Consider the following 17344-nt stretch of genomic DNA (forward strand, 5'->3'; position numbering starts at 1 on the left):
CCCACCTCAAGCTGTTTTGCTTCTTGAAAGTGCCATGTTCTAGCCAGAGGGCAAGGTGGGACCCATCTTTATCCTTAAAAATTTTCATTCAGAATGGTTTGCCTACATGCTTCCTGTGGGTCCCAGGACCTACAAGACTCTGGGAGCAGGAATTATCATCAGCTCTAACCCTCTACAGTTCCAGTTAGTTGGAAGGGACCAAATCCAGGGCCCAGTACGGAGGCCTATCTTACACAAGATGGGAACGTCTCACTTCACTTGCCCATGTTCCCCTTCCCTAAACCAGGCTCTTCTCCAGATTTAGCTTTGCTCTGAGATTCTCTGCTGACCATTCTCAATTCAGAAAACCCACTCTATGGCCTCCCTGACAAGAACTCTGAGAGAGAAAAGAGCAGCCAGTCTCCTTCCAGAGAATCAGACCAACATGTCTCCTTGCCACCAGCAGAGTTACCTTTTTCTTTGGTCCATTTGTGTGCACGTAGACCAATTTGTCTTTTGCATGTGAGATGCCAAGGGCTCTTCCAATCACACTGTTGAGAAGATTTTTGGGCTGTGGAAACTCTTTTAATAGGTCCCTAGAAGCTAAGAGAATAAGAACAAAAGCATTATAGTTGTGCTTTTTCTTCTAAAAACTTCATGGGGTGTGTATCAGGACAACCCTAGACTGGATACTGAGGATGTTGGCTCATGATCCCAAACCACCCAGGAGCATCTTAAAAAGGAGGGAGAATGACTTCAGGGTTTACAGGGGACAGTGGGGCTAGAGCCAATGCACGATCATCTCCTGAAAGAGAAGGGCCAACGCCCCCCACACCACAGAGGGGAACCAGCCAGGATCCTCTTCGCCACCCAAGCTCCCAACTTAACACATCAGCTACAGAAGCCTACATGGCAACAACGCCCCCAATCTGATGTCTGAAAGAACGCACTAAACAAAAAACAAAATCGACCACACACACACAGTGGAGTTCACGACAATGCAAGGCCCCTCCTAAAATAACAGACACACAACAGGGAGGGTTGGCCGTGGAGTCTGAATACCAGGCCCCAGTTCTCAACTCTACCTCAACACCGTGCAAAAGGCCACCCCAGAGCCAGATTATGTGTAGGGACACTGATTAGAGACCTCCTTAGCTTAGACATGGGCATGAGCTATTCCTCCTGGGAGTTCACTGCAGTGAACCAAGTGGAGGCGGGATGCATCAAACACCGTGAGAGGTTTATTGCACTTTGGATCAATCCCAGAGCACAAATGGGTGAGATGTCCACCTAGAAGCAGCTTGTGCCAAACACAGGACTTAGACCATGAAGAAGCCTGCTGAGAGTGGCTGAAAACTAAAGGAAGAGCCCCAAAGCACCAGAGTGGACCTTCAAGAGATGCAGAGTCAGAGACCAGCAGAAGGGATGGGAAGCCTTTTCATTCTCCACCCACAGTCTCTAGCATTATAATTCAGCTCCAAAAAGTAATTTTGTAGGGGGTACATATATGCACCTGTGCACCTGCATGCATCAATCATAAGTCACCTGGGGAGCTTCTTCACAGCACTGCCCACCCTGATCCCCACAGGGCACCTGGGAATGGCAATGATGTTAGGCAAGTCTGTATTTTGAAAAAGCTCCTCCAGGAGTTCTGCTGTAACTCTGCTGCCTGGGTTGAGGCTATTTCCTTGGAGCAGACTCCTGTGTCATCTGGCCAAGAGGGAGGATTCTGCCTGGCCCTGTCTCCCTCTAAATGTTAACTTGTAAAGCAACTGAGAGTCGAGTAGTCGAGAAACAATATGTAAGTAGACTCAAAGGGGTTCCATCCCACAGGAGGACCCAACTTTTAAGTAGCCCACTAGACACACATATAACAGCAGATGTGCCCTGGTACCCCCTCCAGCTCTATAGGGCAGAGGCTGGCTCTCTCTGTCCATCCTTGATGGGCATGGATGCTCTTACCAGTTTCATTTCCTGCACCATTCAGGAGGCGCCGCGCTGGGGTCCACTAGAGCAATCATTCTGTCTCTATTCGAGATTCTGAAGTCTCAGATGTATTTTGAGCTCTTTGCCTTTCTCACAACAGCGAGGATGTGCTTAACCTTGATGCTCTAACCCTTGACCACGGACCTGGCAGGAACTGGACGTTTACCTGTTTTCCCCCAACTCCCTTGTGGTACACACCTATCACCTATTGTTGCCAGGTGCAAGCGCTCCAGTCCCAGAACCTCCGCGCTTGGGGACCATTTGGGCCTGAACCGTGTGAGCTTTACAACAGCAGGGCTCCGGCCCGCCACTGAATGGTGGTCTCAGCCATACAAGAGAGGTCCCGACCCCAGCCCGCGCCCCTAGCTCTGTCATCCCCCGAACTCAAGGGCGTCGCAGCCTGGCTGCCCCTGCCCTCACCGTTCACCATGCTTCCGTCGCCTTGTTCAGGCCCGTCGGGGGCCGCCCCCGCCTCAGCGGCCGCCTTCGTGCGGTCGGGGCGGATGCAGCCTGTCGAGAGGCCGCGCGGGCATCCCTGTCGCCCGGGGGTGTAGGGAGCCAGCGGCCGCAGGCGCGGAGAGACGCCGGCGGCCAGCGCCATGAGTCTCCTGGCGGCCGCCATCTCGCTCCCGCCCGCCCCCGCGACTCCGGAGCTCGGCAGGGACAGGGTAGAAGGGCAGGAGCGAGCGGCCCGGGCGCCGCGCGCCCCCTGCCGGATGGGCGGACCCGGGACCGAGGCGACATGGCTCCCGCCCCACGCAGCCCAGGGCCTCCAGCGCTGCACGCTCCAGTCAACCGGTGGGCCGACCAGACCAAGGCTGGAACCCTGCCGAAACCACTCCCCCAGTAAATCCAACCCACAGACTCGTCATCTGAAGCTGAGGCAGGAAGAGAGAGTGGGGCTTCTTGGGAACTAGTACAGGCCTCAGCTTAATGTCCATCCAAGGAAATGAACTTGAAGTTCCCTCTAGGTCCCACCCATTGCAGGTAAATACCTCCCACATGCCTTTGCAAATTGGCCTGCACTCCCGGCCAGCAGAGCGTAAGATCATTGCTAAGCTGGGGCACAGCCACCTCATTTAATGGCTTACAAAGTAAACCTGGTGAAGAATCTGGAGCCAGGACAGGGAAGACCTCTTGAACATAAGCAAACCAGGTTTACTCTCCAGAGCTGGAGTCAAAGATGTAAAGTACCCAACTTGGACACTATGCCCAAGAATTGAGCTGTTCCAGCAGTGAAAGTCTGAAGCTGCTGTTCTGTGCTCGTTTGAAAGCCAGATGGGATTCTGCTTCCAAACTACTACACCTGGGCTCTGGCCAGGCTCATTCCTCTTCCTCTTCTGGCACTGAGGAGCAGGGTTTGGGGTCAGGTGGGAATCAGACTGGATCTGCATGTTGGGGCAGCGGCGATGACAGCAAGGGCCTCAAGTTCTCGATCCCTTGGAAGGAGGCCTTGGTCAGAGGTTGGCAGTGCACTTGGGGTGCAGCTGGCAGTGGGGGGCTGTTTGTTGTTTGTGTTATAATTCTAGATGTGATTCCGATGATCTCCTGAAGAGCTAGTTAAAACATTACTGGGAGCCACCCTCCCAGAGTTTCTTAGTCATTAGGTCTGGAATAGGGCCCAAGATCTGCATGTTTAACAAGTTTCCAGATAATACTGAGGTTGCTGGTCTGGGATCACATTCAGAACTGCTGGCCTATGGCAAGAACATGGGATTTGAGTCCTAACACTTGGGCTTAGCCCCAAGTCTACCACGTGTCAGCTGTGAACCTTGGGCCATTTTATCACTGAGGGAAATTAGGACAAACCTGCTCTACTCATTTGGTATGACTGTGGTTAATATAAAATGGGAATGTTTGGAAGGGGGCTTTGCAGAGTGCTCTGATAGAGATGCCTCTGCCCTCTGAGATCTGAGACAACAGGGGACAGGTCCCTTAGAAGCAGAGCCAGAGCAAAATGGGGCAGCTTCAACTCCTGCTCCTCCATTCCCTCCTCAGTGGGTTTTTAACCAGGAAAGGGCAAAAAAGGGAAGGTGGCCCTGGCAGCAATGGTCTGACGTCACAAAGGGACATCACCATCCATGTCAAACACCCCTACCCAGATCATCCATATAGGGATGGCAAGACCCTTGGGGCAGAACATGATTTACAAAGGCTTTGAATTTGGCCAAGTGGCACTTTAATTTGCCAAAACCTAAGGCATCCACCCAGCTTCAGGAGTACTTTTCAAGGATTGTTAGCAGCCCAAATTCCCTCAAAAGAATCCAGAAGCTTAGCAAGCCTGGGAGTGGCAGCAGTAGCTGAGGCCAAATTTTGAAAATTATGGTGTCTGAAAGCTGAAGGAGGCAATAGCCTAAACCTCATCTGCAAAGCAGGGCCTGGGTCTATCTTGGTGTTTCAGGAAGCCCTCAGAATAGCACTCTGCTCTGACAGCCACTTAGGCTAAGGTTGAAATGTTATGATTTCATGGATTTGCTTCCAAAGAGGCCAAAGGGGAAAGATACACACAAAGTAAGATTGTCCATGAGCTGTTCATTGTTCAAGCCAGGTGATAGGTACATAGGGATTTACTATACTATTTTCTCTATTTTAGAAAACATATTTCAAACAGATATTTGAGATTTTATGTAAAAAAAAAAAAAAAGGTCAGGTGATGCCAACCAACTAGTTGGTTCTCTGAACGCTCTTTTCCTATTTCATTTACTTCATCTGGGTTCTAACAGCTGGTGTCACCTTGAGCATATATTTCACCTCTGCAGACCTCATTGCCTTTTGTAAAATGAGGGCAACTCTTAGACCAGCTCTTGGAACCATTCTGGTTCTGTGATCTCCCCATTGGTCTAGAGCAGGGGTGGCCAAAATGTAGCCTGAAGACCAAACCCACCCACTGCCTGTTTTTAAAAACAAAGTTTTATTGGAACATAGCCATACTCACTTGTTTCTGTATTATCTATTACTGCTTTCATGCTATAATGGCAGAGTTAAGGAGCTGCAAGGGAAACCATATGGCCTGCAAAGGCTGGAATGTGTACTCTCTGATCCTTAAAGAAAGTTTGCTGACTCCTGCTTTAGAGGACCTTGAAGAAAGTTAAAGAGGCTCAGGCATGCCCCTGGTTCCTTTCCACCAACATTAAGCTTTCTCTTCCACTCTCCATTCTTTGGGGAGAGAAAGTTGACTCCTCTGCCTGTGAAAAAGGAGGGAAGTTCTGAAAAAAGGAAGGGTTTACTGGCTCAGAGATCTCGCCATCACTTCTGGATCAAGCACAATGTCTGGTACTCAAAGTGCTAAACAATGACATCTAGAAGCATGGAATTAAGGTTAAAGGATCTGCTGAATACACAGGAGGATGTTGTAGGATTCTAAACTTTGGAGGCCCCAGGAAAAAGCAACAGGAGGAAGCCCAAGACAGTATGGACTTTGGGCAGACCAGAGAACTTGTGGAGGGAAAGTGAGAGGGACCACTGACAGCTGAAAAAACCAGACATCTCAGCCAAAATTCTGTCAACTTAATCACAGTTAGATATTTTATGGATGGTCAAAATGGCAAGAAATGGTCCACCTGGCTGGCAACAAGAAAGGTAAGGGGAACAAAAAAAAAGAAAGAAGAAAAAGAAAGGTAAGGGGACCTACAGGGGCTGGGTGGCCACCCTGACCACCCGACACATTCTCACGTCTCTCCCATCCATGTATGTATAGCCCCAAGGTCCCTTGAGGTAAACCACCACACCAAGAGGTGACACGTCTATATCAGGGAATGGATAGGACCAGTCCTGTGGTCCCCAGAATCCTGCCAGAAGGCATGTTACCCATGTTGCTTTCTAGTTGCTCTACATCTCAGATCTGCACGGGTGGGGAAGATTCGCAGGGGACGGTTGGGGGCAAGTTTCTTAATTTATTCACCCTTTACTTTGGAATGTGGCCTTGGTAAGAGGTTGGCCGTAGAGGGAAGGGTAGATTAGGAAAGGAGGTGATATTTTTTTCCAATTCCAAATCTGACTCTGATGGGCACTGAAACCTATTTAAGTGGCCACTATTTTCTGAGCATTGTTTTCCTATTTGAACACCAGAGAGATTGTTTCTGCCCTGCACCTCCTTCTTCCGGACAGAGGTACCAGCAAAGCCTGCAGGGAATCAGAAAGCATGGCAGAAAGGTCCAAGAGTCACGTGGACTAAGAGATTGTTGCTTCTGTGATAAAGGAACAGAGGCAAGAAGGCTTTATAGCTTAAAAAAGAAAGAGAAGGCAAAGATGCATACACCCAGATACCTTCTGGAGGTGGAGCTGTGAGGAGACAATCAGGCTGGGGGGCAGGGGGAGGGGGGTGTCTGTCTTCCCCTGGGGAAGACAGTGCAGGTCTGTTGGGCTGCCTCACAGGGAGCCGCTGCCCCTCTCAAGAGCAGCGGCCTTCTCCTCTGCATGTGCTCAAGGAGGCACTGCCTAGCCATGCTGCCTGGTTAATCCCAACTAACCGTCTTTAAGCTTAGCCAAAGCACATCTGACACTCTCAGAGCCACTCACCTGCCATGTTGGAAATGTTAACGTTCAGCCTTTTCGAGTTACAGGGCATTTTAAGAAAGAAAGAAAAAAGGGCAATCAACTCTTGTTTTGGCAACGGTAGGGGGTGGCATTTCTTTAATACCTAAGTCAAATGGTCACAGGGGCCAGAAGTACTTATTTCTATACTGCTGTCTACAGTCAGGGCCACTGCGGCAGGAGGGCAGTGCATGTAGAAACCACATGGGAACACGGCAGCAGTGTGTGCTGCAGAAACTGAGGTGCTGTGTGTTCCCCACACCCTTCCTGAGCTCTTGACCTTCAAAGCACTTTACAGACAGAGCCTGAAGTGGACATGCTGTCTCCAAATAAGGCAAAGACTCTATGAACTATAATAGTGTTCTTCCACTAAAAAACTGAGGGAGGCGTGTGAACAGGTGGCCCATGGAGTTGGGAAGAGCAGCTGTCAGGACAAGAGGCCATCAGGAGCACTGGTCTTAGCAGACCTGGAAAAGATCTAAGTCTGAGGGAAGAGAAGAGACACTCACGGGCAGAGATGCTTCCCTGGGTCCTATTACTGGCCCCATCCCTGGGTACCAGTGGGATCTGAGGTCAGCTGTCACCTGTCAGGGAGCTCTGACATTCTCCCCAATCAAAAGGACAGCCTACCTTGCCAAATGGACTGAGAGACAGATTCTAATGTCAGTAAAGTGCTTTGAGGTGCTGGGGGAGATAGGGAAGTGATTTGTCGGGCATCCCCAAAGCCTCCAAGATGGAGGACACTAGGCCGAGTCAGGCTCTCTGTTCTGGCCCTGCTGCAAGTGCCCTGAACTTTCTGAGGCACCTGAGCCAGAGACTGCCTAGAAGGTCCAAGCCCTCTGATTCTCCACACTGGTGCCAGACACCCAGACTGAGCCTAGGCTTTATTCCTGGTCACACCAGGAGGCCCGATGAGACTGCAGGGTCTAAGCCAAGCGGCCAGCATCATGAAATAACCCAGACCTTTCCAAATGATGTCTCCCTGAGGGCTCCGAGAGCTCTGCTAACCCCACTACTCCTCACCCACTTTCCAGAGGCCTATAGCCCTGGCACCCGGGGTCCTGCTGCCACCCGCCTCCCCACAGTCCCTGGACCAACCTGGTGCTGGAGGCATGGCTCCTCCCTTACCTCGAGAAATGGTCCCTCCAGGGGCAGGGTTGACACACATGGGTGGAAGACGGGGTGGGGGAAGTTTGCACTGACGCTGCCTGTGCTGGGCCCGATCTGGGGAAAGAGAAAGGGCATCAGGGTGACATGTTCTCACCCCTCACAGTTACAGACCCCTGGATTGACTCACCCCAGAGCACCCGTGAGGAGCTCTGGGCAGCAGAGCTGCTGGACCGTATCTGGAGCCAGCCACAGGTTCTGAGAAACAGTGCCACCAATGCCACACAGAAAGAAGGCATTGTCTTATACAGACATGATACGTGACAGCCTCGTACAGATCCCTTCTTGGCTCTCAAAAAAGCCCTCAAACTCTCCCTGTTTTTTTAGCCACCCTCCATGAGTGTAACGCCCATCCCATGTGCTTCTCTACAGTCTCATAGTACCATGCACATCACTGGGGTTCTTCCACTTATCTGTCCTCCACTTATGTAAGCTACCCCTGTATCTGCTATGGGTCCCCCATATAAGCCACCAGATCTCAAGTTATTCTCTCCCTCTAAGAACTGGTGAAAGAGGAACTAATTAACTGCTGGTGTCCTCCCCAAGAGCCAGTATCAGATCCACCCTTACCAGCCTTCTCCTTCTTTCTAAAAGTTAATGATTTACTATTCCAAATATTTCCATTCATTTGGAGACTAAATACTACCCATCATGGGTACATAAAGTATATTTTTAAGGAGTTCCAAAATTTTGATATACATGAACTAAAATTAAGACACTCACTGAATGTTCCATGGGAAGGTGGAAGTGTATGGCTAAGAAAGGTTTAAGATCTTTAAAAGCACCGAAATGGTGAAAACATCAGATAATCACTGGTCTGGGGGAAAAGATGCAAGAGCTCTCTGCTCTCTCTGCCCCACACGTTTTGGTATAATAAATGGGGCAGGAGAGAAGCAGGGAGAGACAGTCATACACACTCTACACACTTGAGCAACAGCCTGTAGTGCTAAAATGATGCCCCTTTCTATAATGCAAATTAGCTCATGTACAATTGGTAAACGGGGGAACGATATCAGTAAAGATAAGAACCCTTGGTTCAAATCTGATTTTTCTAAGGCAAGGGAACTAAAAAGCAGGAGCGGAATGAAAATGTTCAGCAGGAAAAGAAAAAGCCCCTTCAGCTGTATTTTTTAAAAATTAAAATCAAGTGCCTGTAGGGAATCGAGGTGGTAGATACATGGGTGGTCACTATACAACTTCTTCAACATTTCAGTATTTCTGAAATTTTTTCATAATAAAATGTTAGGGGAAGGCAGGTACTTGCACTCAGGTCCCTTCCTCCACATTCCCAGCGGCACACACCCGTTAATGGCTGCCCCACTGGCTCAGAGCTCCACCTCCACCTGCGCTGTCTCAGCAGCTGCCAGCTCCATTCTAATTAGAAGGCTCAATGTACATTTGTAGCATCCCACTGAGCTGCCTGCTTTGGTGGTCCAAACCTCCTTGCCAGGTACCAATGACTTTTTTGTCATCTTCTGGTCATAAAGTTGCAGGTGTACAGCCTCAACTCTATTTTTCCCATAAGCCCTCTTAAAACATTGCAGGTGTGTGATTTTGCAGAAAACGTATATACTGTTACAGAAGAAATGTTGTTACTTCTGGAACAAAGTGCCTAAGATCAAGGTTATCTTGGAACTAATTCTAGCTCTGCCTTGAAGCTAAGGTTGTAAATGACCAACTCAACTTCTCCTTTCCTGTTTGAGGAAGGTCTTCATTCATATCCAAGGATGCTGGCTTGAAAAAAAAGAGAATAAATGATTTGATGATTATTTTATCTCATTAAGCATTTTCAGTAACTGGGGGAAGGTTGTTACAATTCCACAACAACATCACTGAGCCCGCTTCTGACCACTGGAGCTGGAGGAAAATTGCACATTCTTGTGGTTGAAACAGTATTTTTCAAAGTTTTGTGCTGACTGTAAAAGACTCAGCTCGCTCTTTGTGGCCTGATTCTGATGGCATTACAGCTGAGAGACAAGAAACCTGTGTTAAGATGCTGGCGAAGGCAATAACAGGTTACTTACCAGGCACACAAGTGTTCTAGTTGGGAGGCGTTGGCAACTCTGTTTAACTACATAATAGGAAAGATGGTAGCCCCAAGACCCAGTGGATCACCGTCCACAATGCTGCAGGGAATTGCTAGGGCCATTACCTTCAGAATCATCAAATGGCCCATTCCATTAAGATCGTAAAGCCCTGAGTGCCAGAAAGCATCTCTGAAACACAACTATCTCCACCCTAGTGGCTTGTACACAGCAGGTGCTCAATTTTGCAGCCACACAGCACACTGCATGTTGAGGCCAGGCTGTCACTCTCCAGAAAAACATGGGCTACAGGGCTGTACCCCAAATAGATCAACCTACTATCATTTATTAAAGGCCTGCTAACCCATGGCTAAGGGCTGGGGACAGACTACAGCCAAGTGCTTTTCCTATATCATCTCTAAACTTCACTATACCCCTGAAGATAGGGGCTGGGAAACAGGTAAGTTAACACCTTGTTAGCGTTAGTGGGGAACAGATTTGAACCCTAGCCAGTCCGAATCAAGCTTTATACCATGTTAAATTTTCTCTCAAGATGCACAATGCCCTAGGGAGCTCATAATTTCACCATGAGGAACAAAGAAATACATAAAAACTCCATAAGAGATAAAGAAGTCCTATACAACAATAAAGTGTCACAAGGCCACCCATGACCAATTGCCAAGGTCATGATGCAAACCACAAAAGAGACCAGCATTCATAAGACAGGAGAAGGCATTCAGCCTTACAGCCATGAAAAGACAGGTTTGCCTGAAGGAAAATATTCAAATCAGCAACTCTTTCTGATTAATGGTTTTCCCAGAGACCTTCAAGCATAAAACGGTTCTTGGTAGAAACCCAAAACATTTACCTGTGTGGAAAGCAAGGTCCCAAATCAGACTCTGTCCGATTATTATGTCCTGAAGCTACTTAATACCATGGATTTGTGAATTTACCAGGAGTCAGGCCCTGTTCTAAACTCTTTACACAGAGTAACTCATCTGATCCTTGGAACAACCCTATGCCCACTTAAATAGTAAGGAAGGAGGCACAGCGAGGCTCGGTCACCACACAAGCCTCCTTGGCCAGCGAGAGGCAGAAGTGAGATGTGAACCAGGCATCTGGGTCTGCATCTTTGGCTCAGGGAGGTCCTGCTGCCTCCCACTAAGCTGAGTGCTGACAGTGTTAACCCTGAAGGAAAACGTCTTGAAATCAATTTCCAGCCTAGAAAGCAAAATCACAAATGCTAGAAAGGAATTTTGCCCCCAAAATTCTCTCATCTGATACCATTTCCCTGTCACAGGGAGGAGGAGGACTGTGATTTTATTGGGCTCTCCATCTCTTTATGAAATCAGTACTGTTAATTCAGATGCTCCCGCCAGGAGAGAACCTGTCTTCATCCTTTTACAACTGGGGACAACAAAGCCCACTGATGAGAAGATAAACACAAAGCAATTAAATGTACTTAATTTTCAGCTCAAAAAAAAAATGTGCTATCCACACTAAACTCAAGTTCAATGTTTCCCTTTCCAGACACAGTTAACCAACACAACGAGGATGACAGATTAATTTTTTCATGCAATATGTAAACAGATCGAGTGGCTGAAGACAAACAAGGAGACAGGAAGAGGCTGCTCTGAGACCTGGAACATCCAGCCTCCTTCTGGCCCCATTCAGTGGGTTACATAGGGCACCATCTGGCCAAGGTTTTCCAGGCCTCTACGAACATAAGTTGGAGAGGAGACACAACTGGGAGGGTCTTTTTCATCAGCAGTTATGGATGGCCTGTTATGGTTCTCATTTATTTGTAAAATGTGCCCAGCTTAGGAGGCTCACAGTCAGCTTCAATACAGGTGACACAGGCCTTTTACTCTTTATTCCCTTAAAGAAGAAAAGTCCTGCTCCTATCTAAGATATACAACGCCCTTGGGATCTGGCCCCTTCAAGTCTTCACCACCTATCTCTCTTCCTGTAAGCAGCCCTTGAATGCTACCCTCTTGCCCTGCCATGTCTCAATTCTGCTACTGCTTATGCAATCCTCTCACCTCAGCTGCTGGAGGGTACTGATTTCAAGACTTGCCACAATTTCTCTAACCACTAATATAAAACAATGACTCAATCCATTTCCACCACCTTTTATTGAGGTCTATCATGTGCAAAATGCTATGCCAGGTACCATGGATAATAAAAGAGCACAACAGGCCCCGGCTGCGGGGAGCTTCTAATCTAGAGATGCAATGAGTAATTCAGATAGACTAAGCACGAGAAAGTACAGATGTGGTGCTGAGGAAATCAGAGAGAAGAGAAATTGTCTTTGGTTGACAGAATCAAGAATGGCTCATGGGGCTTCCCTGGTGGTGCCGTGGTTGAGAGTCCGCCTGCCAATGCAGGGGACACGGGTTCGTGCCCCGGTCCGGGAAGATCCCACATGCCGCGAAGCGGCTGGGCCCGTGAGCCATGGCCGCTGAGCCTGCGCGTCCGGAGCCTGTGCTCCGCAATGGGAGAGGCCACAACAGTGAGAGGCCCGCGTACCGCAAAAAAAAAAAAAAAAAAAAGAATGGCTCATGGAGGAAATGGTGTAAAACACTGGCCCAGAAAAATAGTAGGATTTCAATAAGCAGCGAATATGCAGGAGAGGGTATTCAGGGAGAGGGGTGGCAAATGTACACAAAGGCCTAGACAAGGGGTGGCAAGGATTATAAACACCATGCAAGAGGAAGGCTGAGAAAGGACTTTGGAAAGTCACCCAAAGAGGGGGGTCCAAGGACTACACACTGGTGAGGGACTTTCACAGCCTTCATAGCTGCCTGTCACAGGGAGGAAGGGCCTGAGGCCACAAGCACAATTACATTCTTACCTTTTCTGAATGAGTCCAGGCTGAACATTTCTGGCCAGGAGGGAAAGCTGGAATCCTAAGAAGAAGGAGGGCCGAGAGGCAATGGTTAATACTCATGGTCCAGGAACCCACAGAGAAGATTTCAATAACACAGACAGCACTGTCCAGAAGACAAGAAAAATGAAGCTCTTCACTAATGAGCCCCAACTGCTCCCAGTCTTAAGGATGGAAGGGTCATCTCCACTACAAAGTAATTACATGTCTTTGTTTCTAATTGAGAGCTTTCTTCTTTTCTCTGTCTAAACTCCCTGATCCCTGCTAAACAGAAAGGGATGCATTTCATCGTGAGAGACATATATTTCCACCTCATCACAATACTTGCAGTTATCCTGGGACGTGTAGGAAGAAATGAAATCCTACATGGACCCCTTTTTTCATGTGGCGTCAGGAAATGGGACTGATGATTGCCTTATGGACAAACTGGTGTACTGGGCTTTCATAAAACCTAGTCAAGCCCCTAGGAATGGGACTTGACTGACAGTATCAAAGAGTAACTGTAGAGTGATTCAAAATAAAAAGCTTTTCATGGCGGAGTCTCTATGAAATAACAAATATTAAGTTAAGGTTCAACTGTTGGCCAAAAATTTTGCTGCATTTTGCTCATTAGTACATTTAACTGAGGAATATACCTCGAGACTTAAACACACACGCACACACACACACACACACACACAAATAAGTAACACCTCTGCTTTAACAATTTTGTTTTAAAAAACACTCCAACTCACACCTACAGATTTTTTTTGTTCGTTTGTTTGTTTTGTTTTGTTTTGGCTGCCCATGCAGCATGCATGATCTTAGTTACCCGACCAAGGATTGAACCCATGCTCGCTGCTGTGGAAGCACGGAGTCTTAACCACTGGACCACCAGGGAAGTCCCTACAGATGTTTCTAATACTGTAGTACTCTTGGGTTGGTGCAGTAATCCTATGTGGCATTAGTTTAAAAACATCTACACAACATTTTAGCAAATCATGATGATGTCCAACATTACTAGGAATCTAACGGGGCCTACACTCCTGTTCCTGACTGCTATTCCCTCTCCTTCTCAAATCATGGGGAGGTGGGGGTGGAGGGCTGACCTGGGGACGAATCTTTCAGGTCCATAGCAGGTCTGCCCTGATGGCCTCCTCTCCCCCAGGGATGCCGGAAATTTCAGCCGATAGGATATGGTAGCTCAGAGAGAAAACTTCAATACAATATCAACAATAATACAATTTACTTTAATAAGTTACATTCTGTAGACTCCTTCTATCCAAATTAAAAGAAAAGGAGTGTAACTTGAGATTCTAATTTTAAAGAAACTCTGAATATTATAAAATCTAAAACATCTAAGCGATTATTATTTAAGAAACAATACTTTCTTGCTAAGAAATTTTAAGTTCATTTGCTCGTAAACAGACTCTTGGTTTTGCTTTTTTAAAAAGCCCCTGATCCTTTCCACGCCAACCAAAGCTCATATAACACTATCTTTTCATGTATCAGTCTTAAAAAATATACTATGAGATTCAACATAGGATCTTTTAGAGATATTTTACAGAGCTCTAGAAAATTTCATAGAGATCTAAAAGAAAACCGCCTTCCTGGTTATACAGTATTATGTTAGAAACCTTTATGGTTTAGAGTTTCTCTAAAATAAACTAGAGATAAGTTAAATAATATTATGTCCAGATTGCTTGCATAATGAAACCTAACTCCAGACAGAATCACTATGAGATGATTCAAGGACAGAGAGAGGGTATAACTTAAAATGATGCCCTTCTTCCAAGACAGTCACAAATGGATTCAATACATGCCTTTTGCTTTACAGTGTGGCTGGGCATGAGACCCACCACTACTTTGTGTGCATGGCTAGATCAACTTACCTTACAAGAGCAGTGACAGTCTCAGATTTTGTGGGCTTTTGAACTGGAGCTGAATTCTCTCTTTGCTATTCCTCATCACGAGGCTGGGCCTCCTCCTGGGAAGTACAATGCTGGGTCACTAAAGTGATGGCCCCCGCAGGGAAAGAAAGTTGCTCCGGACCACTGAAATTCATCTACTAACTCTGACAACAAGGACAAGTTATGTTAGTGGCATGAAACACACACAGTACACTTTGGCCTCACTTCAGGACCTGCCATGACCCACTCTATACCCATCGAATTGTGAGCTGCCCTACATCCACACCTGTAAGATACCAAGAAAGATATGTCATGGTAAAGAGGGATGTGTAGTCCCAAAAGCATTTTCTCCAAGCCCAGAGCAAAACTTACTTCAGTTTTGAGTTCTACTCCCATCTGACTATAAGATGAATCGATCTAAGGTAGATAAAGAAGCTCTTCCAGACTGGGAAAATAACAAAATTGAATGCTAAGTACTATTTTTGTAGTTTACAAAGTACTTCCACAGACTTTATCTCACTTAACCTATGCAACTACCCAGTGAGGTAGGAAATATCCTTCCCAGAGAAGGAAATTGAGGCAGCTTTTCCCAGAGAAGTTTACACAACTTGCCCAAGATGCTATAACTGCCTCAGGGCAGAATGCAAACCTGCAGTTAAGGTACTGAGCTCCAAAGTTTTCCATGCTTATACCATACCACTTATTTCCATGATATCATGCTGTTGCCTATTCATTCTTTGAAAGAATATTTTATACTGACATCTTCAAAGGTTGAAAGAGGAAAGAACTTTGATAAACTCTGGACCACGATTCCATAAATTAAAACACTTTGAGAGTAAGTATCTTTTGGGTAAAGGGACAACCTACATAGGAAGAAAATGCAGCAAAGGATGTACTTCCTGCACCTAAAACAGCTACATAAATAAAGACCACTATATAAATCCCAAATACTACATCAGGAAAAAAAATTCTCCCTCTTGGAAACTCCAAGACTCCAAGATTTAAGTGTAAATTATAAAATGTAGTCAAGACCCACAATGACGGCGGGATTACCGCCTTTAAAGAAACTGCAAGGGAAATCATCAAAGTCTCATTTCGCTCTGGCCAGTAAGTTGCAACCAAAAACAGGTTGAGAATCTGCAAGTGGCCATCTGCAGTCCACTTGCTACAGCGTATGACAAGCCCCTGTGGATGGGGGCTGCAAAGTGGACAACCTCTGCCTTGCAAAATCACAATTACGGTGACCAGTGTTGCTACACGAGGACTAATTAGACAGCATGCTAACGCCATACTCCTGGCTCAGGGGCTCTGAGGACCCCTGGGACTCCAGTTCACTGCAAACAAAGGACCCAACATGCATTAGGTCTTCCCCTGCGAAACGGGGCAAGTCACCACCAGCAAACAAAGAACACCTCACCCCTTGGCCTCCCCCAGTGACAAGGTCGGTGCAAAAGGGGGCAAACCAGGGGGGCCAGAATGCATCAGGCCTCTTTGTGGACGAACAGTCCAGGCGGCACGGGGGCAGACAAAGGTCCCAGGGCACTCCGGGGGCTTCCTCCAGGCCCTGCCTCGGGAAACAGAGCATCCCCTGAGGCGGAGGCGTCGTTGCGCCAATGAAGCGGCCTCTCCCGCGGCCCCCGCGGTGCCCGTGGCTACGAGGCCCGCCCTGGCGGACCGGTCGGGCCCCCGCCCCCGCCCCGGCTCCATGGCAACAGCAGGCCGAGGCCTGGTTGCTCACGGCTCGGCCCGGCCGGCTTCCCGGGCAGGCCTCGGATGCCCGGCCTGCTCCTCCGGCCCGCCCGCTTCTCCGCCCCACTCTCCGCCAAGCCGGCGGTCGGACCCGGACCCCTCCTCGCGCTGACCACCCACGGCCGCGGGAAGCTCCTCAATGGGGCACGAAAAGGGAGAATCAAAAGCCCAATTCACCTGTTGTTACAGATGTGAAACAAGCCTCTGTGCACCGCGCATGAGCCGCGGGCCCCCCCCAACCACGGCCGGACTACAACTCCCACCAGCGGCGGCGCGGCCCCTTCCGGGTCCCGTGGCGGAAGTCCCGCCGGCCGGCGGCGCTCCCGCCCTGCGGCCCCAGCGACACCTCCCGCGGTGGACCCCGCGTCTTTGCGGCTCTCTATGTGGTCCCTCGCCTGGGGTCCGCAGTGGCAGCCAAGAGCTCACGCCGCCGAGCAGCCAACCGGCGGTGAGACCCCGGCGCGGGGCCCAATGGGGGACGGCTGCGGCGGGCGAGGCGGGACTTCCGGCAGCGTCACGAAGGGGGCGGGCGCGCTGGGGGCCCTGGGGGGTGCTGAGGGAGCGAGTCTGAGCGTCTGGGCTCTCGCAGAGAGTTAGCATCTGGAGTGTGAGAGCGGCAGGGCGTTCGGGTCCTCTGCGCGCCTGACCCGCTCCTCCCGCTGCGAGTGAGCAGGCCGGATCAGGGCTGAGCCAGGAACGAAATCCAGCTCGCGCTCCGGGCTTCCACCCGCCTTCCTCGCCGCGGCTCGTTGCCACGCCTCTTCTCTTCTCCATCTCTGATTTTGTTTCTTTAGGGAGATGAGAATTTCTGCCTCACGAGATTGTTACGAGGATGAAATCTACGTGATGGCGCGTTGTAAACGGTACAACGCTAGGGAAAGGGCAAGGTGGCACTTGCAGCTCGGAGTGCTGTTGGGCGGGTCTGAAGGTCCCGCTCCCTCCCCCTCCGCCCTCACGTCTCAGAAGTGAGAAAGGGCCTTATCCACGTTATATGCAGCAGTCCTCCAGGTGAGGCTCCTGTGTGCGTTCAGTGGAATCCAATTTCTAAAGGAGAGATCTCGGTGGGGGATACCTCGGAAGCTGGGTCAGGATTTTACAGCTGGAAAGACCTAGAATATGCTTTTAAGATG

The 17344-nt window shown here is 48.7% G+C and overlaps 1 protein-coding gene across 7 annotated transcripts in view; it reads right to left on the minus strand.

Annotated features, from left to right (window-relative positions):
• Positions 1-16527, minus strand: part of DHX30 (DExH-box helicase 30) — a 30582-nt gene extending 14055 nt beyond the window's left edge. For 2 of the 7 annotated variants that reach the window (XM_049716277.1, XM_033413328.2), the window contains exons 1-7: positions 16392-16527; positions 14448-14542; positions 13665-13771; positions 12544-12598; positions 7627-7722; positions 6484-6512; positions 452-582 (exon numbers count right to left, since the gene is read on the minus strand). In XM_049716277.1, coding sequence (XP_049572234.1) covers positions 452-582; positions 6484-6512; positions 7627-7722; positions 12544-12598; positions 13665-13689 — 336 coding nt within the window. In that variant the 5' untranslated portion in view covers positions 13690-13771; positions 14448-14542; positions 16392-16527. Of the gene's footprint in view, positions 1-451; positions 583-2385; positions 6116-6483; positions 6513-7626; positions 7723-12543; positions 12599-13664; positions 13772-14447; positions 14630-16391 lie in introns of those variants that run through there. The other 5 variants (XM_049716274.1, XM_004283882.3, XM_049716275.1 and 2 more) reach the window with 5 other exon arrangements.
• Positions 16528-17344: the final 817 nt, after the last annotated feature.

This window comes from Orcinus orca, chromosome 10 (genome assembly GCF_937001465.1).
Source record: "Orcinus orca chromosome 10, mOrcOrc1.1, whole genome shotgun sequence".
Taxonomy (NCBI): domain Eukaryota; kingdom Metazoa; phylum Chordata; class Mammalia; order Artiodactyla; family Delphinidae; genus Orcinus; species Orcinus orca.